Genomic DNA, 25,447 nt, shown 5'->3' on the forward strand with positions numbered 1-25,447 from the left:
GTATATATATGTATAAGTATGTTCATGTACCGCTGCTGTCTCTTACAATTGAAGTCATCATATAGTAGTAAATATATGTATGTATGTTCTTACACATTTACATACACATACAAATGCAACAAGTTTAAAAAGGCAGATTGGTAATACCAAGTCTGACAAGATTAACTAAGTTTTCTTCTATGCCCGACCCAAATTTTTTGAGAAGTAAGGGTTCCATCCGAGTTCTATCATTCTCAAAAATTTGTATTTGCAATTAATTGAAGAATTACCCCTTGAGCGCTTTAAATATGTAAGTAAATTACAATATGTTTTTTTTAACATAGGTATAGTCCAATTTTTTCTCGAAAAAATTTCAGTTCGACTAGAATCAATAACACTAACCAACAGAGGTAACTTAAGTCAAACAAATGCTAATACAAGGTGAAGTCCAAAACAAACAAGACTGAGCTAAAATAGAAACGGCAGGAGCTTTGTTCTGATAACTTCAAGTTTATTCATTCAAAATAGTTCCCTCTGGCCTCGATACACTGTTTTGCGCGATCTAAAAGCTTTTCGAAAGAGTGTTTCAGGTCATTGACCGGAATGTCCTTCAGGGCGAATTCGACGAATGCGATGCAACAAACGCTTCAATACGCCTGGATGGAAAATTGCATTGACGGTTTGACCCGTTAGGATGAACTCCTTGCGGACGATTCCATTGAAAGCGTAAAAACAAATGAGCATCGACTTGATTTTTGACTTCTCCAAACACGATTTTTTGAGTGGTGGCCCGTCTGGGACCTTCCATGCGGCACTTTGACGCTTAGTTTCAGGCTCTTGTTGGAAACACCCCGTTTCATCACCAGTTACAATGTTGTAAAGGAAGATCTCGTCTTTTCTCGCTTCTTTGAAATGAGGTCCTTTCAATGTTGCATTCCGAGCAATTTTTGGTCCTCAGTTAAGTCGTCGTTTTATACACAATATTCACTATAAATTCATTGCACTTTCGGCCGAAATCTTAAATTTGACCGGTAGAAGAAAAATCCGGCATCCTTCCGTAAAAAAAATCCAGCCTCCTTTACAAGTAGCTACTGTTTTCGGCAAAATTGACGTGAGAGACATCCTCTTCCATAATTATAAGCGTTTGTTCGCGTTGAGTAACATTATTCGACTGTGCAATTGCAATGCTCGAGCAGTACCATTCGAGACATTCCGGGACGTAGTGCCTATACAATTACGTTTCGAACATCTCTCTTTCGCAGGCCTGACGCTATCAGCATATTTCCTGGTCATACTACTCGATGACCACACTTAGCAGGGCAACGACCTGGCAAGGCTTAGAAATATTCGTTCGACTTTCTTTTTAGGCGGTGTGTTATTTTGACAGCTGCCACAATGGACATATGAGAAGTAGAAATTCAGCATTTTCCTATCCTATCATGCCATGAATGCCGCTATGGAAAACCAGCAGCATTCCGAAAATATTTATAGAAGTTTCTTATGCTACTAACGAACCACTGATGAATCACTCGGTCTTTAGTCTAAGTTACCGAATTTTCTCAAATATGTGTAAGGACTGTTACATGCCATTGAATCAGGATAAGGAGTAATAAGAATTAATTGTAGCGAAATACGCAAAACGAACATTTTTTATACAAGGTGGCACAAAATTAATCATCCAAGTTTTTTTTTAATAACTTTTTTCATCATCATCGATGTTGCGTTTATAGCATTTGTCGATATTCTGCTTGACCATGAATATTTGATTCGTCCTTAATCGGTGGGGCCGAGAACCACCCTGGTATTCACCTGAAACTTATTCCGCCGCCTTATTAGAGAAGTTGAAAAGTGGCATTTAAAAATGTTTTTCTCCGGTAGTTTTCGCAAAGAGTTTTGCCGCCTTTTTTAAATAAATATAGGAATTACTAGTCGCACTAGCCAAACTGTGGCATTGATTCTTGTCGACAAATACGCCGTATGTAGCGAAGTATAACTGTAGTAACTCAACAGTAAGACCGTCTTCTCCGGGGTCCTTCTTACTTACCTGAATTTTGCATTTGCAAGAAAATAATCGCTCTTTTGTGGATGTTTTCATGCAGGAAAAAGGTGCGGCTTCTAACCAGGTTCATGCTGAGGGCAAAATAGCAGATTCTTTTGCCATTGTTTTGAAGTGAACTCATGCAGGGAAATTTCAGAAATACACTCGGAGGTTTGCCATTGACTGCCGATGGGTGACCGCTATAGAAAAAACCTTTTTCTGCATTTTGGTCTTTTACCGAGATTCGAACCTACGTTCTTTCTGAATTCCGAATGGTAGTCACACACCAATCCATTCGGTTTCGCGGACGCGAGTTATTTTATGAAGTTTTATGACAATAGTCTTTTATGAAGTTATCAGCGGGTTCTCAGAAAAGAGTTACATTGGTGTAATTTCCTCGAATTCTTAACTTGCACAGGTGTTCGTTTATGGATGTAAAACCCCAAACCTTTTACTAACTAAACACTTTTTTACGAACTAAAAACAGAATTTGAGTGATGGAAATCTTTATTTTGACCTTTACGGACTCCATTGCTTGATTGTTTGAAAACTGCAGCTGTCTAGTTCACATGAGAAAATAATAAAAAATAATCAGATAATAAAATATTGGCTTGGGGAATAAGTTCATAGCGTTTTAATATTTTCTTTTATTTTGTATTTCATGTTGATGTGTTTCATTCGATAAAACTCTTTCTGCTCTACAAAACCATGTTAATTGTATTTTTTATTTAATTTTTTATTAGTTTTGAGGCTTTGCTTTTCATGGAGGTCAAAAAGTTGCCGAGGTAGCCCGTGATATTTGTGACGCGTAGGGAGAGTATGACACCCTCTAATAGCACGAAAATGGTTTGCAAAGTTCAAAAATGATTTACTTTTGAGGGAGAACGGTCGCCAAACCAATCGTGAATTGGCGGCAAAAATGAAGTGCGATCATAAAACGATTCTCAATCACCTTCATTCAAAGAAATTTACCGAAAAATTGGGAACCGGTACCTCACGAGCACAACAAAAAAAAAGCAAAGAAAGTGGCCTTCAAACTGTTTCTCAGCATCTCGCCCGCCATCGAGCAACACGCGGTCATCAACAGCGCTTTTTGTACCAACTTGTCAAGGGAGGTGAGAAATAGGCCTATATTGAAACAAAGTAAGGAGTGAGTAGCTCCTGGAGATACGCTAAAGCCAAGAGTCAAGCCGGATCTTGATCCAAAGAAAGTCATGATATGTGTTTGGTGGGACTGGGAGGAAATGGTGCACTGGGAAATGCTCGAAAAGAATGCCACAGTCAACAAGGAGGTCTACATTGCCCAGCTACACTGTGCCCAGCTACACCATACTCCTTCACGACAACGCCAGGCCCCATGTTGCACAAGTCGTCAAAGCCGAACTCCAAGAGCTGGAATGGAAGGTCCTTCAGCATCTGTCATACTCTCCGGACATTGCACCGACCGATTACCATCTTTTCGGCTCTCTGTCAAACCATATGAAGGGCGCTTCCTTCGATAGCAAAGAGGTCCTTAAAAATCAAAGAAGTCTTCAACAACTTCTTTGACACCAGACCAGGCGATTTTTGTTGCAACGGCATAAACTAATTGATCGACAAGTGCGAAGAGGGTGTAAACAGCAATGGCGAATATATAATTTATTGTTTTTTTGTTTAAATAGAAATCTTCGGCAAAAACGCTACAAACTTATGCCCCAACCTAATGTTTCCAAACTCCCAAACTTTCCAACACTTCACATGTTTTGTTTTCAGCTTCAGTGTTATAACCAAAATTACTCAGTACACAAATTACTAATACTACTGAGAATTTATAGCTAAATTAAATACAATACAAAAACGTACATATTAATAATAAATTACAGCTACATTAGGCATATTTCTCCTTTTTGGCATTCCGCAATTTCTTCAGTAGTTTGCGTATCATTGAGAATGATGTGATAACAGGCACCATTATAGGCAGGAATAAGGGAATGTATATGGCGTACTTTTGTTCATCAGGAAAGTATAGCTGCGCCAACAGGCTGGCATCAAAAAATGCATGCTCGGAAGCGATAAAAGCGCTCCTCGCAAAATCAGAGGCAGCCAAGAGATCGCCTTTAGCCAGCGCCTGCTTCGCCAAAAGCAAACTTTCATAGGCATGATTTATGGACTCGCCTACGTCATCATTGATGACAATATAACTGATATTATCTGCAAGCAAAAACAATGTATTAAACCAAAATGTAACTAATATAGCAATAATATGTATTTACAGGTCACTTACCCAACAACTTGATAAGGCTTTGCAGCGTGTTGCTCGACGTGGTGATGTGCATTACTGCGCTCCGGCGTATATAGGCCTCATATTCCCAACGACGTGGCGCTATCTGCTCCAAGGCAACAGTTTTGACGCCGTCAATATTGAACTGCAATTACACATAAGAATACATAGAAATAAATGATTTGTACAGAAGTGGCGTATGCATTCTTTCGTACCTCCACATTTATATCCAAAAGCTTTTGCAGCTGATACAGCATGATTTGCATGACATCATTAGTGTTAACATAAAATTCGACGGGCTCTTGTGCAGTGTTATAAGTCAGACATGCTTCCACTGGTGGATTGGCGATGATGATGCCACCCCATTTTGGCGATACAAACGAATCCACTTTCTGCCTTGTCGCTTGCTTATTGTGACGATTGTAAATGTGCACAGGCGCTATGTCGCATGGAGTTATATATACTACTAAATTAATTGCTGGCTTAGCAGTTATCCCTACACCCAAATTTTTCTCAATCGAGGTTATAATATGTGGCAAATTAGCCTCGCCCAAAGCGTAATGCCGTCCGAGTTTTGTATTGTCTCGTACCTGCTTCAAGTCCGCCTCAAACGGCAATTGATATTTCCATTGGGTTGTAAGCGTGTAATTGGATATTTGCGATACTTCCTTCAGGAATGGCGCAATGTAGGCTGCAGCAAAAGAGATGACAATTTGGTTAAAATTTACAATTTAAAATTTTCGAAAAAAAGTTGAAACATACTCTCCACAGCCATGCGTACATTCCATTTGGCATTCATTATGTCCGGCCGGGGATTTAATATCGAAATAACCACATCATATTCGGTCTGTGGCGCTTCGCTTTTGACCGCGTGTCGTGGATTCTCGTTGAGTATCTGTTGTATGCGGTGTGTTTGTAGAATGAGCAGATTTATGACATTCTTAATAGGGCTGGCAGCTGCATGGCAAATAAAATGATTATTCTGTAAGTTGGTATTATTTAAATTTCAGTTTATGCAAAACTTACAAGTATCACTTCGCATAAGTGCTGAGCGGTCGGACGTTAGCAAAATTTCTTCTTGCAGCTTTTCCCACTCAATGAAAATAAAATCACCCGCTCCTATTTGATTTTGCTTCAATAATAGATTTTCGAGCTGAGCAGGTGTCTTCGTCTTTAAGGCCTTTTCGAATGGTAAAATTTGCACGAATTGTGGGTGCCATAAATCTGAAATTATGGAAACTTTAAGTGGATTTAATTTAATTTAAAACTAAAAACTGACCGTTATTAGCATACGCTTCGGATAACTCTTTGACTAGCAGCTTCCCACGCGCTTTTTCAAACGTGAATATGGCAATCTTTGTCGAAATCTTCAAGGGTTCGTCACTTAAACTCATAATATCCAACAATGGCAAACTGACTCTATAGTAAAAATAAGAATTAAAATTTTAAAATTTCAATTCAACTCCTTGCCCAAAGAAGTTATTTACCTGTAGACTTCTGTTGTCTTCCACCACATCGGTACGCCAACAATAATGACCACAATCATAAAAGCCATTGAAGCGAAGAGGCGGTACTTGTCTACAAAAAAAAATCAAACATTTTTTAAAATTAATATCTTGTTTAGAAACAAAACTTGCAGAATTGGAGATAAGTAGCATTGAGATAAAATATTTCTTAGGGTGTAAAAAATAAAAAAAATGAAATTAAGTAATATGGATTTATATATTTATTTAAAGAATTTAGACAGAGTGGAGCAGCACCTGTAAATATTATAAGGGTCTTTCCATATGGCCTTTCTGTTAAAAAGGCCTTTCCAGGTAGTCACAAAAAAGAGGAATTTTCAGCAGATGCAAGCCACAGAAAGCGAAACCTTCTCTTTGTTGTTGTTATTGTTATTGCAGTTCACTAGACAATGCCAGTGCGCTGCAGTCACCAACCGTCATCGTCTAACTCATCTATCGGTAGGCTCAGAAAACGTGCTGTTTTGTCAGGTTCGGTCCTGGTGGAGAGGGGTGTTAAGTGTGTGAGTTTGAGAGGGCATGCGATTAGGTTTATAGTTTCGTGCGCGGTACTTTCACATGCCAGACATATATTGAGTATGACGAGATCAATTCTGGATAGGTAGAAATTTAACCTACTACAATATCCAGAACGTAATTGAGCCAAAGTTATGCGGGTCTCACAAGGCAACTGAAGCTCTTCGCAACGGGTGGTGGTTGGACTTCGATAGCGGCATTCGGTGATCGAGAATTAAGGAAGGTGGTGAGAGTCTCCCTTGCAGTTGTGTTTGGTTCCGGATCTCGTCGGTGCAGTCAAGGAGATGCCTTCGGACTCGCCTAGGAAGTGGCTCGGACTCTAGCAAATGTGTGCATGGATAATTTCTGGAAGGTATTTCACGGCAGACATCAGGAGGCATCTCATGGCTGTCCTGATAGCAGTATTTTGACAAGTATGATGTACTGTAACCAGACGGCCAGACGTATCAGACCCCGTTCCCCCCACAGTCGATTCTTCGTAACCGAAACGACCCGGATTTATATCCGGTCAAGGGCTGTCACTTCAACAGCATTCCCCGTATATGTATGGGAAATGTTTATGCTGCTACCAAAACAACAATAACAACAACAACCAGACGGACGCAGTGTAATTTAGTGCCTACCGGCCAATCGCTTTAAATGCCGCCAGCAACATTTCTTTGTCTTTACCCTAAGTGATACCGGCTAACGATTTGAGGGTCTTGTTGCTGTTTTGAACCTTAGTGGCCATTGCGGTTATATGCGCCAAGAAGGAGAGCAGACTGTCGAGGGCGACACTCAAAAATTTGGGGTTGTTAACGGTCGGTATTGGTATGTTATCGGCTTTCTTCTTTAACTGCAGTTTGACCCCCTTCGTTCAGTAGGTAAACAGGACCGCCGTACTGAATGTATTGGAGGAAAGCTAAGGATTCCTCGCAGAGAAAGAACGAGAAAGGTTGGCGAGATAAACCGTTTAGAATTCTTTAAGTTAAATTAGGTCTACACTCACAGAGTTTTAAGAGGTGTTTTACGGTGAGGGCCACTTCTTCAGTGATGTTTAAATTAAATTTAAACGTAATTTAGTTTACAGGATTAAACTGAAGTAGATATTAAATTGAAAAATTCACCTTAGAAAGTAACATAACAATACAGTAAAAAAATGTTTTTAATGCTGACAGAGTGCTAGTCTTTGACCTAATATACAAGTAAAACCCGAGTAGCGTAGACGCCTCTGTCTTGGCTGCTGTCATAAGGCTTCTTTTATTCGCCACTTCTTTGCTCGGCTCACTTGACGAAAAATTTGCATGTGAAGGCAACAACAAAGTTATCGACCAAGATTCGCCGCTGGCCAAGGCGAATTAACATTAAAAAAAACGTTACTTTATGTTTCGTGATTTTGACAAGTCTGACCTCATTCTTGAGGTAAAACCATACTAGCAAGCGGCCGAGAATGATAGAGTATGAGATTGCGCCTTCCGAATTCGCTATGTCGGTAAGAGTCCATGAATGAGCAAAGAAAAGGAAGAGGAATTACTTGAGTGTAAAGAAGAAGAGTAGGCGAAAGCAATGGAAACAACCAAAACACAAGAGCCTAAAGTACTCCCTCTCCCACTGGACCCAACCTGTCGAAACAGCATGTTTCCTGGGCCCACCCCTAGATGAGCTAGACGAAGACGACCGGTGATATGCCCTACACTGGCAGGGCTACCATTACTGTTAAAACAACAACAACAAGCCTAAAGTACTCAATTCGTCTTGGTTATACCTCATAAAACTGATACAACTCACTATTTTACAAACAAAAGTAATTTTAGGCAGCTCTATTCCAGCGCCGCCCAGCATGTCTTTTTATGCCAGTTACTTCATCTATTCGCCACTTGCTAACGCTTAGCGAATAGAAGACAGCGCAAGCTCAGCATGGTCGTCGTACATAACTCCAGTTCTCCGACTATCCTCTGCTTTACGGTTTCTTGCGGAGGAAGGCTATCAGCACGGAGTTGGCAAAGATTTCAACGTGCCAATGGAACAGCCGACATTTAGCTATGTACTAAAAGACGTATTGGTGTTACTATAAACACGATTGTGTCCTCAGTTGGTAAATCTCGACATGAGTGCCAATGAAAAACGGCAAACCAAGATAGAATTTTATCAAAAATATGGATTTTCTGGCACTAAAAAGAAGAAATTCCTCTACTACAACCGGAAGGGTTACTACAGGATTAATGCATGATTTCTCCTTTATTAGCTCCAACAAAGTGGCATGGTACTACCGTATTGTTACAACTTTACACCCGTGGATGTCACATAAAAGTGCATATACTTGAAACATTTATTTTTATTTATAATTAAGTTAATATAGGACTCACATTTTAGAGCTTTTTTGTTTCCTTTTAAATCCTTTTGTTATTACTCGTTCTAATTTTTGTCCGTTAGTCTAACGTCGTCGTAGAAAAATTGTACGAAACTCTAAGATTTGACGTTACGAGTGTATTCGGTGAATGCTACTTTACGAATTTCAAATGTACGTTTGGAGCTATTCGAATTGTGATTACAATTTCTTAAACAGTCTACGGCGGATTCTATGATAGGGCTGATTGTAAGAAATAAATTATTAAACGGCGAGAGCAAAATCTACCGAACCTCAGACACTATTCCTGAGACTAATTTAAGCGCTTCGTACATGCGTCGAAAACCTCACCCTATTTGCTCTATGAGATTCAAGAAAAATAGTGAAAATCGGGTTAAAACAAAGCAATTCGTGTAAAAAAGTGTTTTTTCTTTTTAACTCGTGATAAATCAAATTCGTGTAAAAAGAGAATTAGCTGTATACGCATATATTTATATCTGAAACAACAAAATCTATTTTATTATATGAAGTTTTTCTTAAATAAAAACAATTATACAAATAAAACAAAAATTACTGTACTTTATATTTCAATACAATTTTACTTGTAGAGTCTTATTTGAATTGAATGAACAAACAATACCATTATGGTTAACTAAAATAAAACGATGCTCATCGCACGGACAACTCATTTGCTTTTATTTGTGCGCTACCTTTTAACAAGTTTAAGTTTGTTACTCTACCCTATTCTTTGTAACTGCACGAAATCACGTATACAGGCCCTCTTTCCAGCGGTGTATTGCGTGACACATATTTTGTAAATTTTGTCGTACCTTCACACCGGTACACAATATTCAGCGCATTATCTACTGGCGTAATTGTTAAAAGTACAGAATCATCATCCTCACAGCTACTGTCTGTATTATCGTCATCTGAATCTTCATGACGACTCGTCTGAAGTTGTTCATCCGCTTCCGGCGACAAATAGGTAAAAACAGCAGCACCTTCGCTAGCGTTTAAATAATATATTAAGTCCAGTGTGTTCTCTTCACATATGGCACCATCGCCCAGCACAGTGTAGTTGCCGTGCGACCAGCGTTGTACTTGCAGATTGTACGTTGGATTAGTGGCATTTGGGCCAGCCAAGTCAAGATCCGTATAGTCACGCAATAAGCTAAAAATTTCCGCACTTGAAAACAGTGCAATTAGACGAGATATGGTTTTGCTGGCGGTTGCTATGTCGAGTATTTCATAATTATGTGCATTCGCTGGTCCCTCTAGGCGCCATTTCAGTGAATCGTCATTCAATAATTGCTCCAAAGCCTGCTCGAAAGTTTCACGCCTTAAAAACTCATACAAACAAATTTCCGAATTGTCTTCGATGCGTTTTTGAATACTTTTTTTAGTTTGCGGTTTTAAATACACCTCATTCAAAAATTCATCCACACATATTTCAAGTTTATTTGCTGGTGAGGTGAATTCGAGTTTAGAAAATGGGCGCATTATATCAGCTATTAAGTCATCATTCGATGCGCCGTGAAACCAACCGTTTATGGTTAGACGGGGATAATCGAAAGACGTCACTTCACCCACTTGATGAAATGAGCGTGAGCCAACTTTGAAAAAGGCAAATTGGTTATTTTTAGGCGATATCTTGCGCTTGACTGGGTATAGAGGAAAACACCGTTCATTACTATTGAATAGTTCTAGGCAACCTCCCTGATCTTCATGCCACTGTTCCGCGTTTTCCCATGGAGATAAGTAGTAAATAAATGCGATCTGTCTATCTTTCAGCAAATCGTCATGTACCAGCAGATAGTCACCGCAAGTATACATAGAACAGGACGCAGACACATAATCTAATTTCAAACCGGTTAACGTTTCCAGCCATGGTCTCACAGTGCGACGTAGCATTTGTAGGAAGCTAGTAAGTAATTTACATTCGGCCATGTTGGACAAGTCGGTACTTTGATAAAATTCATATAAATCCATTTGCTTTCGCGACCAATGAACCTTTTCAACCATTTCATCTACAAGTTGTCGGCAGGTGGTCTTGTTTTGTAGCAAATCGGGCAGCAGGCACACTTGAAAGGGATCCGTATACACCTTTACTGCTGTAACCGCATCCTGGAAGTCTTGTTTCTCCTGTGCACTCCACTGTGTTTTTAGTTGCTCTGTAAATGTTGGTGTGGTATACGCATGATTTAGTGTTAAGTCTAAGGTAATCTTTGCATCCGTGTTGAACTTTGCCACTTTGCACCGAGGTTCGTCGTCTGCAGATCCACGTCTATAATCGCCATTGTTGATGTCAGCAACTGAAAGAACAATACAATGAATTTTATTGTATTAACCAGTAAAATGTACAGATCATACCTTATCAAGTACTATTTTAATACAAAAATACTTCTATATTCAAATGACTTTATGTTGTTGCTTATTACATCTCCATAATAAGAGAACTGAAACACTTGAAACTGAGATACCGCGAGAAATATTTTGTTTTGATTCACAAATATTCCCAAAACATTTTCCGGCAAATATAAGATTTGCATTTCGAGCGTCAATCTTACAATGCACATGGGCAGAGTCAGAATAAAACAATGCACTTCAGCTTACCTTCACCGTCAGCAATGTCTTCACTTGAGTTTCTAGCCTTTGACTTCTCCATTTTTCGTTTTTGGATAATACACCTCTTTTTAAAAACTTTATACCAAATAAAGCTGATTTTCTTTTAATAAAAGCGTGAAAAAATATTTTTTCACACCTGACGGCAAACGCCGTATGTCTAACTTTACTAGGGTTGCATTCGATAGATTTTGGAGTTGCCACAGTATAAGAGTTAGTGTTGTGTTTTCGAATACATTAGAGGGGAGATTTTTCGCAATTTTTTTTTTTTTAATATATACGTTGTTGGTTTTTTTAATGTATTGTATTGTAATGTATTGAGAAGGGCAACATATGGAACTAGACAACCTATCACGAAATAGTGAAAGTTCCCACGAGGAACTCCTCAAAGTATCATAGATTACAAAATTTGGACAAAATTGTGAGCGTAAAAGTACAATCACAAATGCCGTGATTGGGGGAATATTTTATTGCTTTTGGTTTGGTTTAATTATTACTAACAATATAAAAAAGGCGAATAGAAGCAATAGTAAATTTAATTGCACAATTTGCTGCTAGTAATAGACAATTGGAGATCAGTAAACGGCGTCTACAGATGTTGCAAAATATGATGGCAGCAATATGCACTGTGGCCGCCGTAGTCGAATGGTTTGATACGTGACTACCATTCGGAATCTGGAGAGAACGTAGTTTCGAATCTCGGTGAAACACCAAAATAAGGGAAACATTTTTATCATTGCCCCTCGGTAGGCAATGGCAAACCCCCGAGTGTGTTTCTGCCATGAAAAGGTCCTCATAAAAATATTTGCCGTTCGGAGTCGGCTTAAAACTGTAAGACCCTCAACTTGTGGAACAACGCACGACACAAATAGGAGGAGGAGCTTGGCCAAGCACCCAAAAGCGGTTATAAGCGCCAATTATATATACAATATGCTAACGAAATTTGATATAACATTTTATAATAAGCAATAATAGATCAAAGCGCCAATGGAAATACGCTTTTTTCTGTAATATGAATGCATAATTTATAGTATCTAACAAAAATTTTGTTAGAATTATATCTACAAACCTTTTTTCCTTGCCGGCATCAATTTTATTTAGTTTTTACTTTTACGTTTCTCCTTACATTTGTAATATTAAATATCGATACCACAGACAACACAGGGTTGTACAGCGAAAAGTATATTTACAATCTGGGATTATTTTATAAACTCGGATTTCGGGACAGACATTTTGTACGGTTAATCTCGCGGATTGTGAGTTAAGCTTGAAAAGTTGGAAAATCTACTTATATGCCACTGACATGCCATTGAGGATTCGGCAGCCCGCTCATTTTACACGTATTCACACACTTATCCAATTACTCTTAGTTTAGAAGGTAACGAAGTAATATGAGTGGTGGCTACGCTGATATTTTCTTATATCACCAACATGATCTCGGTTTTGTGGTAAACAAACCGCTGTCGTATCCCCAGTTACGTCAGCACAGCAGTCCATCAGCAGATTCCTTCAAAATCGCTGGGAGTCAGTTAACTGTCTGATGTTGGCCACACCTCTGCTTTCTATACATCGTATTCGGCCAAACATGTTTTGATTGTCTTTTTCGCTGATATAACACCAACAATACAACAAAAAACATTTCGAAACGAATCTGAGTTCTATTCGGAAATCAAAAAAAATAAGCATTTTAACAATTTTTTTATTAAAACATTTAAAATTAACAAAATCTTCAAAGTGCTGTTAGGTTTTTAACCGTTGTACTGCCCGTTAAGGTCGCCCTACCGGAAATACACGCGTTCTGCCATTTTAGGTAAAAAGGTATAACAGCAACAACATGAGCTTGTAACAATCGAAGAAAATGCCGTAGACAAAACCTTATGGGTTCTAAATACCTTCGTTAATACAAAAGAGTTATGTTGTAATGGCCATGCGACTAGTAATGAATACAAAAACAAACAAGTTTAAACATTTTAAATTAAAGTTAATGTCACAACAGTTTAGCTATATCTCGGCTATATTTGCCATAGTTTTCGAATTATTAGCTTTCGACGCTACTTCGCCAACTTTGCTTAGCGCCAATTGGTATGCAACCTCAAACGCCTCGCCCAAAGTCAAAATAATTTCCTGTGATAGTTCCTGGAAAGTAAAAACAAATTAATTTAAAGCGCTATCAATTACAATAGTCGTGCTTAAAAACTTTACCAAATTATCCACCATAAAAACGTGGCAGTAATGCATATCCTCTTCTTTCGTTATGTATGCGAAATAGCGTAGGTCCTCGGCATCCTGACACACACAATTGATATTTTCAATATCGTGTGCGCAAATTGTTGACTTCATAAAAAATAAAATATCTAATTAAAAAGTATGAACATACATACAGATGTGCATATGCCGACATACATATATATGTATCATGATTCAATTATGGGATAAATAATAAGTAATTGAAACATGGTTACAAACATCTTAAGATTTACTGCTGAAAAAAACTATCAGTCTGATTTTAGTAATATAGTTGTTTTGTCATATCAACACTTTATAGTACTTCATATGTAATAGAACTATTTAACATCTTTTCTAATTTTCGGTCATTAATAATTGCTTTACAGAAATTATTTATTTATTATTTTTATTATTTAGTGACTGGTATGAATACCAGTACTAAAATTATGTTTGAGCATTGGCTGCAGAGGCCACCAGCTCTGTGCCGTCTGTGGGTGTCTGGATTATTTGTTATATTGTCATTTCGATAGTTTTAATAAATTTGCTTATTTTTTCGATGTTTGAGTGACTGGGAATGGCAAGGATGTCGCTTATTTGATCTGAGTTTAGTATTTCTTTTCTTGCGTTGGCGTGATTTGGACATTTGTTGAGGATGTGGTTCAATGTTTGGTTTGTGTTGCAGGTTGTACAGATAGGGTGATTTTCTTTTTTTAAGATATGTTCATGGGTCTGTGTTGTGTGGCCTAGGCGAAGGCGGGAAAAAGTTCGGGTTGACAGAAATTAAATTTCCACACTTACACTATTTTCGGCCTTCAAAAACTTCACCCCGGCACAGGACACGGCAAGGCCAACTTTTAGACGCGTATCCTGATTAGACTCTTTTAGCATTTTGGTTAAGTTGTTGCAATCCTTCAGTAAATTCGATTCTCGTTCTTTCACTACTGGCAGTGGTGTAGCATTTCGCTTGAATTTTAGAATCGATTTGCGTGTGGAAGCAGTACCGTGTAGTTCCCTTATGACTGTTGACCCTAGATACTGCAAGCGAAAAAAATATATAATAAATGCGCTGGTGTGCACAAGGTGCTGTGGTGAAATTGCAATTTACATAGGCAGTGTAAAGTATTTGTCCAAAGATGAGAGTGTTCGGCGAATGACACCAATTAGTCGTGCAGTTATCATTATTGCCCAAGCACAAATCAGCCGGTCCGCGTATTTGCAACGTTTCTTTGTTAGCGGTGGGAGTGGTGGTATTTGGTTCGATTACCAGCTCCGGCTGTAAAGACTTATCCACATAATTAACCTCATTCCCAATTCTTTCTAGTATTGTATCGATCTCCGCCCACACTTGCGAAGCATTAAAGTCTTCAATGTCAGCAGATATCTTCGGCTGTAGTAAACTGTTCCGCTTAGGTGGCAGCGGCTTTATCGAGCGTACCAAACTTGGTGAACGTAAGCCACTAGGTATATTATTAATTGTAGATCCTTCCTCTCTGCTATCTATCGCCAAATTTAATGTAGAACCTTTAAATAGCCCTAGGGGGAGAAAGAAGTTTTGTACAACTTTTTCTCGAAAAGAAACCGCAGTTTTGACTTACCGGCAAAAGGTGCATCGCCCACAAACTCCTCCACACAATCCGAAGCACGAGAGCTAGTGGGAGAGCCGGGCAGCTCAAATTGATTTATGGCATCCACAATGAAAGATTCAAGATCGTTATGAGGATGTTCTTTCAGACCTAACGAACGCCGCTTGCTTTGAATGCTTTTGGGGCGTATAAATTTGAGTATTGCGTGTTCGGCCTGAGATACCGTTGGTGGCGGGAAATCGGGTGTGGGCGAGTGTTTCTTATTGTTTGTGTCTTTACTATCATCAATACAAGGGCTGTTGTTGTTTGCATCTTTCGCTCGCGATACCTTGGACAATGGCTGCGGTGGGCTTTCGTGCTGTAGTCTGTAATGCATTTGATGTGTATAGAAGAGATAACGTGCAGCAAAGTGATGTAAATAAATCTTGAATGTGTGCTGGTATTTTACTTACTCTTGCGGCGTTACTGGTGATAACTCTGTTGCCGCTTTCGTGCGATTAATATTTGACTTTGATGTTGTTAAAACATGATTGATATTGACATAGTCATTGGTTTTTATGGTACGCGGGCTTGGTATAGGTTTTTTCGGCGATGAAATATTTGGTGCAGAGCATGTAATAGTATTTAAATCAGTCATCTCTATATACTCATCCACACAACGTTGCCGTGCATTGGCATTGACGCTTGTGGCATGCGAGCTTTGCAAAGATATTTTCGGTGCAATGTTTGTTGATGATTGTGATAAAGTATTTGTGTCAGTCATCTGTACATACTCATTCGCATGCCGTGTGGCAGGAAAAGTGCCTGATAAGGATACATTAAAAAGAACACATGAACTAGTAAAACTGAAACACAAGCGGACATACTTTTCGCACAAAGCCCATGGAAGAGATTATTCGTCGATCCAGTTTTGGCAAAAGAGATGTGCTCGTATGTTTTGTGATACGTTTGAGCGCTGCTGCCGTACCTACTCGGGCTGCTGGGACTACGTGCACGCTGTTGGCTATTAACGACACTCAACAGCGATCGCTGTTTGTTTACGGGTGCAAAAACAGCCGATCCGTTGGCAGTCAAATCAATGAAATTCGGTGGGGCAATATTCCTAACGGACTTTTGCCAAAGTATGGGCTTCATTTTTAAATAATTTGATTGCGGTTTTATACTCTGTTCCAATGAACTCATGGAAGCAGAAAGTCTATTGGGCTTTATACTAAAAAATATACATACATATATCTCGAAATTCACTCAACTGAATTCTCTTAAATTTACATACATACGTGTAGTATGTGTGTATATATGTACATATATGAATGTAAATAGGAGTATGCGTGAAACATTAATATGCTACCCATTAAGGAGGGAACAAAAGGTTGAGCGACATGAGTTAACAAATCTAAATTAAGCGCTATTATGCATATAACAGCGCTAAAAAACATATTCAAATTTTGTATATGTATCTAAATAAGTTTATAAGCAGCAGGATGAGCGTAGACAGCACGGGTGTGTGGCGTATCGAATTTCATTGATAAATAAATAATAATTTACAATTCCATAAGTAAGGCCAATGTAAAGAACTTACGCAAATTTTTACGTTTTGCGTTTGTTATCAGATTCTGTTTTTAACTTTTGTGTATCGCAACAGGTGTATTGGAGTCGTAATTTTATTTTTTTTAGTTTTTAGATGGATTATGAGAAGTCCCAAGCACGGAAGCCGAATGCAATGATGTGTAACTCAAAAATATACATATGTACACATAAAAGTCGCATAGCTGCAGATGATTTTTGATAAATAGTAATGCATTATATTGTATTTTCATAGTGATAGACACTTACATAGCTTTGGTTAGTTTGTATGCATGGTAGGGTAACTATATGTATATATGTAGATGTATGTATGTAAATAATAATAAAGCTTCGCTAATCACAATAGTTAATACCATACAAATATTGATTATAGGGGTAGGATGCATCTTAAGCGATAGGATGCGAGTAGCTGTTTAATGACAAATCTGTGTCACGTTTATGATAATGTTCGTGGACAATTGGTGCATCAAATGGAGCATTCTGAGTGTGAGTTACAATACACAAATGAGCCATTCATTCATTCCGAGTCTTACGTCTTTGGCATTAGAAATTCCTTGTGTGCAGTAGCACTGACTTTAGCATCGTTTTGCCTTCGTTGCAAGGCTAAATTTGGCACTGGCGAGATGGATGCATCACTGCGCTCATGATCGTCCGCATCGCTGAAATCGTTTATCGGCTTGAAATGCGTACCATTCGAGGCGTCTTTATAAAAATCTAATACAAAAATACGTACATATAAATTTGGTAATCAAGTACAGGCACATCGAAATACCTTTTATTGCACACACAATTTCATAGGTGACATGCGGTGGATAATCTTTAAGCAAATCTAGTGCTGTATGTCCTGCACCATCGGTTGCATGTGGATTGATACCGGCTTGCAATAGAACATTGACGACAGTTTTTTTGCCGCAAAGTGCAGCCTCGTGCAAAGCAGTTCCCGAATTCGTCATAATGTTGACGTCGACGCCGGCAGCCAGCAGTGCTTCCACAACTTTTTTATGTCCATTACGACTAGCTAAATGCAAGCATGTATGCGTAAAAAGATGTGTTGAGGGTGAAATTGTGTACGGCGTGGACTCAGCTATCGGACTCGAAGGCGTATTAATGCCAGACGAGCGATACGGCGCCAATAATTCGGGATGTGTGCGTATCAACGTTTGTACTGCTTGCAGTCGCCCAAATTGCGCTGCTAGATCTAATGCGGTCTGGAAACTGTTGTTGCGTATAGTTGGATCCGCCCCATATGCAAGCAAAATAGCTAGGACTGTATTATGTCCGTGTTGTGCGGCACAATGCAATGGCGTTTCATTGTCGATCGTCTAGAAGTGCAAATAATTTAAATGTAAGCTCATACTTGAAATCTGATAGGCAAACCTGAGAGTTCGGATTAGCTGTATTTGGCGAATGAAGCAAAAGTTGTTTTACTATCTCATCATGACCAGCCCAAGCAGCTAAATACAACGGAGTCGAACCACGTATGTCCGGCATATCAGGTGCAGCATTATGAGCTAGCAAAAGACGTACTATGTTTCCGTGGCCATTGAGACATGCGTGATGCAGTGGGGTATAACCATTCACATCTTGGCTGTTGATGCACGGACTCCGACGAAAGCTGTTCATGGGAATTAGCAGTGAATTTAGCATATTTGAAATTTCTTTATTTTTAACAACCTTGAAAAAGGGCCACTGCTGCGCTTCGAAATCTGCTCGAGAATTTTGCCTACTACGGCAATATTACCAATGCGTGCTGCTTCCAGAAGATCTTGATCTTTTCCCATTGTAGCGATGAACGATTACTAGAATAATACAAACAAACAAAAGAAAACTAGTTAAAAAAAACATGACTAATCAAGTGCCCGCTCGACCCTTTTCTTTGTAAAACTATTTTATATATCTAAAATATATGTATTTCGTTATAAGTGGCAGAATTTTGCACTGTATACCATGCCATAACTATTCGCCTTTTACAAATCAGTTGTTAAAGCGATATTAATGGCAATAAAGAAGTGCTTTAAATTATTCAATTATTAACAATTATAGCTAATTGTTATCTACAGCTGCGGAGATTTGTTTACTTTATGCTCAAGGTTCTCTACACCCACTCAAGGCCCATGGAAATAAATTTCTTTTAAATGTAGGGCCACTGCAACACGTGAAATATTATTAACCAACCACTTCGAATTTATTTACCACTTTGACACACGAAACCGTAGTCTTCATATTTTTTGTACGTAGTTCCATTAATGAAAATAAAATTTCTCTGCCCAAAAACCACTAGCGCAATTTTTGGGCTGTTCTAATTTCTAACTAGCAGCAGAGCTGCCGGACTACAGAAATATGTTGTTTTAACAAGTGCTAAAGCTAAATACACACCAGGCAACCGTTGCAGCAACTCGGCCATGTTGAAGCAACCGTTGCCTCGTGTGTAGCTGTGTTGCCAAATGATTTTCGTGTTGCTGCAACCGTTGCCTGAAATATCAAATAAATTTGATTTTTGGGATAGGTTGCTGCAACCGTTGCTTCGTGTGTATCATTGTTTACTGCTTTTACTCGTTCAGTTCGTTGAACACAAGCAAAGAAGAAGGTTCGTGCGGAGTAAAATAAAGTGAAAAAGGAAAAAATGGCAATTGAAAATAATGAAAATTATGTTAATTTTATTAACGAATATAAAAATTTGAGAGAGCTGTGGGATATAAGTAGTGAAAAATATAAAAATAAAAATTTTAGAAAAAAAGCATACGAACAATTAAAAAATGAATACAATAAAATTGATAAAAATTTCAAGTCCGCAAAAGCGTTTCCTGTTGCAAGATACCGCAAAGTTATTGCCAGTCTAATTTCTGCTGATATTGCCTCTCTCATTATGGTATCTTGTTTCGTTATTTTGGCCTTTACGAAGTCCAACAATTTTCTAAACAGGGCTTCGTCCGTCCTCATGTAATTTTTATAGTCCGCTGGCTCATTTTTCTTCAGTTCTTTCAGCAGCCTCTCGCTCGAAAATTCGATTTTTTAACAGCAAATTTTTGGACCAGATTTTTTTTCTCTTCTTTTGTTGCATCTCTTCTTCCTCATTTTCGTACAAAAGTTCGTCAATTATAATAAGAGAAGTAATTTTACGCATTTCGTCGATCATTTAAAAAATTTAATTTTACGTATCTTCCGCTTGTACCTTTCCTGCACGACAGTTATACACAATACTGAGATTGAAGCAACGGTCGCAACGTGTTTCTTAAACAAAGGCAACACGTTGCTGCAACCGTTGCTTCAACGGTTGCCTGGTGTGTATTTAGCTTAACTTTAAATCCATAGGGGTTTCACACCGAGTTCACAATTCGTATTCGTTAATTGGTAATACGTTGTTTTCTAAAAGTGAATGCCTCTTCAAACTACGTTCACATATGCGTTAATTACCAATAAATCCACAAAATTAGTCTACCCGTTTACATATGGCAGATTACCTGCAAAATTGACAACAGCTATTGGTTTGAAATGTTTAACTTAAAATGAAAATGATATATTGGTGGAATATTTCGGTGTTTTTGGTTTGTTTAATTATCAATTACGATATGAAGAAAAGACAAGGAGAAGGAATAGCTAATTTAATTGCGCAATTGGCTGCTAATAATAAACAGTAGGAGGAAATTCGTCAGCGACGTTTACTGAGGTTGCAAAAACTTGTGGCAGCAATACGCATGGGACATTCTATATTACATTACAAACTCCTGTTCAAATAAAAATCGCCAGGTGTAAACAGGATAGGCTACTTTTTCACATTAAATTTTTTATTAAACTTCACTTTCAACAAATCGTCTGCGAAAAATGAATGACGTTTCTAATATATGAATGAATACTTTTTGTGTTTAACGAGCAATATAATGCTTCGGTCAGTTATTCAAAAAGATGATGGAAAAATTACTCTTGCAGGTCGGTTTAGAAAATGAATTCCTCAAGGCGAATTCATTGAAGGTGACTTCGGAAGAGCAACAACCATATTTATATATTTATATGTATTTTGTTTTTGCAGTTGTTGTTTTGAATATCAAAATTACATGTAGAATGTAAACAAACAAGGAAGGCAGCCACAAAAAAGCAGGGCACTCTGCTATTCAAACCTATAAATCTCGATAAAAAGAGTATTAATCAGCTGCTGTTTGAAGTCACCCTGTGTGGTTTCGCCTTGGATCTCATATAGTGAATTCAGCAGTTAGCACATTCATAGTTGCCAGTTCACTTTATAAGTTAATTCAACGAATAAGGTATGTATTTACGATAGCCCTAAAATCTGGCATACGAGCATTGAATAAGAATATTTTCATTTGTAAGAAATCCAGATGTTTCTAGGTCACGACGATTCCGAACTTTGTACATAATTTGCAGTACTTAAATTACTATTACATCACAGCCGTACACGTTGAATGCACTTACGTTAATATGAAATATTTCTTAAAAAGTTGGCACCTCTGTCTACCGTCCAAGTGGGGAATGAATTCTGGCTGTAAATGAATTCAGCAAATTTGAAACTGTATTTTATATTTAACTTATAACGGAGCGTCTTAAAGGCAATTTAATATTTCTTCATATTTTTTAAGCTACACATTTTGCGAATTCTCTAAGAATAAACATGAGTTTGTGTAAGTAAACCTGCACAAGTTTTGTAAAGAAAGGAATACATTCTCATACTTTCAGCGTCGCAGGATACTAAAACCACAGACGCAGTCAAACTTCTCTCCCAAAGGAGCTCCCGGCGCAATCGTACACAAAATTTGGAAAAGGAAGTGGAATTAATAATGTCACAAGAAGACGATAGTGAAGCAGAGACATCGAAGGAGCAATATATTCCGGTTACATCTAAAGCATACAGAAAGAATGACGGGCAGAATCAGTCGCTAAGCTTGGTGAAAAGCGACACAGCGCAGACGCCAAGACGTAGCACCCGAAAAAGCATCAAACCAGTTCAAGAGTATGAGGATATTGTAGGCCGAAGACGTGAACTAAGGTCTGCTTCAAAAGTTGGGGAGGAACATGTATTGGAAGCCGATGAGGAACCTCAAGCCAAATGGACGCCAGCGAAGGTGGGACGTGTGTCTCAAAAACGTAGTCGTAAAAATCGTAGAGTTGATAAAAATAAGTCAAAATTGATTACTTCAAGTGAAAATGAGGACCCCGAATATGAAAAAGACAACTCTAATCTTAAAAGTAAATTTAAAGAAATTGACTTAATCGGAAGAGAAATAAAAAATGTGCAGTCAAATGATGCAATGGAGAAAAATGTGAAGAGTGCTGAATCGGTAAATACAGAAAAATGTGAAGCGGCAAATAATTTGGAATGTGAAATTATTGAGAGTGAAAAAAGTGAAGAAACGGCAGAAGATAATAGTGGTACTTCATCAGAAGAATTTGAAGCTCCTCTACGAGAGGATATTATAAATGTTGAAGAGAATGACACTCAAGAAAAAAGCGTTGAAAACTCCATAAAAGATGATGGTTTGAAGCAGCAAAAGGACGGTTTCGGAAATTACTTAAAAAATAATTACATGGATATGTCTAATTTGGGGCTTAATCCTATAATTGATGAAGATGTTGAGAAAGAGGAAAAGGGAACAAATGATGAAAGAATGATTTTGGAAGATAAAGGTGAATCTTCCTTTGAAAAAGGATCACAAGCCACGATTGACAATACAGAAATAACAGTTATAACCATTAACGATGACATTGAAAATAAGATAGTGAAAGATACAGGCAAAACGTCTTTCATTAAAACATCTGAGGCTACAGAGGTAGGCGGTTCAGAATTCCCGGTTGTTACAATTGATGACGATACGTTGAATAATAGCGACTGCATGTTAGTTAAGACAGACGCAGACGACGACATGCAGCCATTGCGATTTTCTGATGATGAAATTTCAACATCATCACCACACAATAAGCCGCTTATTATTCTCACTACAGATGAAGGGCAGCAGAGAGTTTTAAATTCAACAAACTCATCTAATGAGGTTGTTACGCCGAAGAGGTGGTCAAAGGCGTCAGAACGAAGACCAACTCCTTTCAAACCCAAAATTGTTGTCCCAGAAGACGAAGATGACCTAGATAAAGAAGGTTGTGCAGTGGAAGAGGAATCGATCAGCATCGCCGTTTCCAAAATGGAGCCTAAAGAAATTGTGTTGCGTAGCATCAGGAAACGTTCGACGTCTGTATGTATTGGTGGTGCGGATGCGGTTAATATACGCAAGAATGTAACATTTTACAGTCCGGCTAATCAAACAACGATTTTGGAAGATTTGGATATGAGATTTGTGCATAGTTCGCAGCAAAATACCAACGAAAAAGCATGCAGCAACGAAACTTGTAAGCGTGGGAAAATTCAGTTATATTAAACCTCCCAACCTCCCATTTACGCATGCTTATATTTTACAGTTATTACTCAACGTCGCAAACGCTCTTTGTCCTTTGATGAGGCAATGATAAATAAATCAAAATCTCGAAGTAAGTTTTTCTCTATACACGAAAAATATTTATTTCAACTTTATTCCTTTTTTTACAGACCAAACACCGAGCAAAGTGGGTGTGACACCGCAGAAGCTCAAGCCAGCACGCACCAAATTACCAAATTTTGCAGCTATACATCAGAAAAATTTTGGCAAAATGGAAAATATTGTAGATCACGTTAATCGTAAAGCAGAACGAGCTAAAATACTCTCCAACTCCTCTACTAAGCCACGTCTTGGTAAGCGAATTAGCTCGTGCAATTAAAAATAATCTACATTTGCTCTTTTCTTTGCTTAGCTTCTGCACAAAAAACAGCTACAATCCAGCAGATCACAACCAATTCCGATACAGACACTGGAAAATCTAAAGCCGTAAAGCGCATAAATTTAACTACTTCGGCAATTACAACTCTTTCAGTAGGAAACAAGGCAGCTGATGCAAAGTGCAAAGATCACCATGATTCAAAGCTTCCTATGCCCCGAATTGGTGTGTGCAAACCATTGATGACCACTGATATAACACACATAGCAAATCGTTCGGTAAATCTACCAAATCCACGCTTGGGTATAATTAAGCCTAACACCGCCAGCAGCAAAAAAACGACACCGGCTAAGAATGTGCTCAAACCGATACAAACACGGCAAGTGATGCGACCGGTTTTCAACTTATCAACGACACTCCAATCGTCGCATGTCAACAATACAAAGTGTACCAACGAAGTTATCGGTCCAATGTCCAATGGGACCTCAGTGTCGAAATGTATAAATGTTAAACCCACAAATGCTGCCAAATCAATTGATGAGAAATTGGCTTCACGTCGGCAACGTCACATGGATATGTTTAAGGGGCGTGGGGCTAACTCGCGTACTACTCCCGGAACGGCGGAAAAGAATTTAAGCCAACTCATACGTGGCGTACGTTCAAATCGCAGATTTGAGCTGCAAATGGCACATCGTAGGAATATGGAACATTAAATCACTTACAAATACTACCGTTTTTTTACATTTACGTCATTTATGTTCTTTGTATTACATGTTTTAGGCTGTTTTAGCCAAATATTGTATTTGTTTGTTTGACTTTAGGCAGTCAACAAGAATTTAAATTATATTTAAATATATGCTACATTCAATGGATATTGCATAACGCTAAGATAGTTGTTTTCTTGATATATGCGCGTATACGTTGAATCTTTACAACGCATGTGGATTAATTTTACACCAAAGGACGGCATTATGTTGTCTATGTCTGCTCTTCTTTGCTTTTTGTTTTGCTAAACATTGTGGCAATCTTTTCTCGCCACACCGCAAGTACTGCTTCATTGCTACCAATTAAGCGCTGGTCACGTCTATTCCGGCCGTATGTAGGCGAATACAAAATCTCAAACTTAATTCTACTGGCTGCCTTCATAGCTTCCAGCTTACTTGCAGTGTACTTGTTCTGTTCGATGCTTGTTGGTCCAATCTAATTTTGTTTCGAGTGGACAATAAAATTAACCGAAATTATATATATTTATCTACATACATATGTATGTATACGAGTATGTGGCCTCCGGAATGTGTGGCGAGTGCCTGCTGTTCTTACATTTTTTTCGTCTTCATGTTTCGGTTTGTTTATTTTGTGTTTCCCATTTGGGAATGTCGCCAATTCTATGAAGCTAAGCTGTCTAACATAGTTTATGGGATGGTAAAAGATGAGACTGAGAATACCGGAGTGGAAATGAGTTTTTATTGTTTACCGGACGTGGTCAACTAGAGTTCGAACTCGAAAAACTGTTTGCAGCGATTTGATTGCTGAAATTTGCCGATTCGATGGTGTTTAAGGGGCTGCTTATTGTTGTTATTTTTATATTTTATTTATGCTCACTTACATACATGTATTACATATGTATAAGTATGTACAGCGGTGTTCACAATTATAGAAGCGCGACATATTGCAAAGTTTGGGGATTCTGTGTTTGAGGGGATTTTCAAGCTGGAAATTTTGTGTGTGGGGATTACATTTCTGGAGATTTCAAGCCTTTTTTTTAATTTTTGAAGTGAAAACTTCTTTAGAATCGTTGGGAGTGATTTGAGACTCGATGAAACGAAAAAGCGACACCAAAAAGAAGAAGAAAAAAGATATACGTATATATACAGTCCTGTGCAAAAAAAACCGGACAGCTAATTTACCCTATTTAAATTTCTATAGCTTGAGTATAAGGCTTCTTGGCGGTAAGTAGCTTTTTTTGTGTATAAATAGAACAGTTTTGAATTAATTTGTATCATAATTTAACCAATAAGGGAAATAGTTGATACGTGGCAA

The 25,447-nt window shown here is 38.2% G+C and overlaps 3 protein-coding genes across 6 annotated transcripts; 1 reads left to right on the forward strand and 2 right to left on the reverse strand.

Annotated features, from left to right (window-relative positions):
• Window positions 1–3,722: 3,722 nt before the first annotated feature.
• Window positions 3,723–11,434, reverse strand: LOC128855237 (prolyl 3-hydroxylase sudestada1). 2 transcript variants are annotated; one of them, XM_054089964.1, is made up of 8 exons: window positions 11,253–11,434; window positions 5,765–5,855; window positions 5,557–5,696; window positions 5,304–5,501; window positions 5,040–5,234; window positions 4,493–4,968; window positions 4,281–4,422; window positions 3,723–4,207 (listed from the first exon to the last, which is right to left on the reverse strand). In XM_054089964.1, exons 1-8 carry the CDS (start codon window positions 11,302–11,304, stop codon window positions 3,885–3,887), a joined length of 1,617 nt encoding a protein of 538 aa, XP_053945939.1. In that variant the 5' UTR covers window positions 11,305–11,434; the 3' UTR covers window positions 3,723–3,884. The 2 variants fall into 2 exon arrangements, with proteins under 2 accessions (XP_053945939.1, XP_053945938.1); XM_054089963.1 differs by lacking the exons at window positions 3,723–4,207; window positions 4,281–4,422; window positions 4,493–4,968; ... (2 more) ...; window positions 5,557–5,696; window positions 5,765–5,855 and adding an exon at window positions 9,100–10,951.
• A 1,506-nt stretch (window positions 11,435–12,940) lies between these two features.
• On the reverse strand, window positions 12,941–18,985 carry LOC128855238 (ankyrin repeat and SAM domain-containing protein 1A). 3 transcript variants are annotated; one of them, XM_054089965.1, is made up of 12 exons: window positions 18,848–18,985; window positions 18,329–18,453; window positions 18,032–18,269; window positions 17,427–17,976; window positions 17,188–17,368; window positions 15,937–16,280; window positions 15,523–15,874; window positions 15,083–15,435; window positions 14,593–15,020; window positions 14,286–14,522; window positions 13,464–13,595; window positions 12,941–13,397 (listed from the first exon to the last, which is right to left on the reverse strand). In XM_054089965.1, exons 2-12 carry the CDS (start codon window positions 18,433–18,435, stop codon window positions 13,263–13,265), a joined length of 3,057 nt encoding a protein of 1,018 aa, XP_053945940.1. In that variant the 5' UTR covers window positions 18,436–18,453; window positions 18,848–18,985; the 3' UTR covers window positions 12,941–13,262. The 3 variants fall into 3 exon arrangements, with proteins under 3 accessions (XP_053945940.1, XP_053945941.1, XP_053945942.1); XM_054089966.1 differs by lacking the exon at window positions 18,848–18,985 and adding an exon at window positions 18,733–18,839; XM_054089967.1 differs by lacking the exons at window positions 15,523–15,874; window positions 15,937–16,280 and having other exon boundaries at window positions 18,848–18,981.
• A 2,190-nt stretch (window positions 18,986–21,175) lies between these two features.
• LOC128855239 (uncharacterized) lies at window positions 21,176–24,295 on the forward strand. The gene is made up of 5 exons (XM_054089968.1): window positions 21,176–21,288; window positions 21,344–23,005; window positions 23,075–23,143; window positions 23,202–23,384; window positions 23,444–24,295. Exons 1-5 carry the CDS (start codon window positions 21,279–21,281, stop codon window positions 24,118–24,120), a joined length of 2,601 nt encoding a protein of 866 aa, XP_053945943.1. The 5' UTR covers window positions 21,176–21,278; the 3' UTR covers window positions 24,121–24,295.
• Window positions 24,296–25,447: the final 1,152 nt, after the last annotated feature.

The sequence above is a fragment of the Anastrepha ludens genome, chromosome 2 (genome assembly GCF_028408465.1).
Source record: "Anastrepha ludens isolate Willacy chromosome 2, idAnaLude1.1, whole genome shotgun sequence".
Classification (NCBI taxonomy): Eukaryota; Metazoa; Arthropoda; class Insecta; order Diptera; family Tephritidae; genus Anastrepha; species Anastrepha ludens.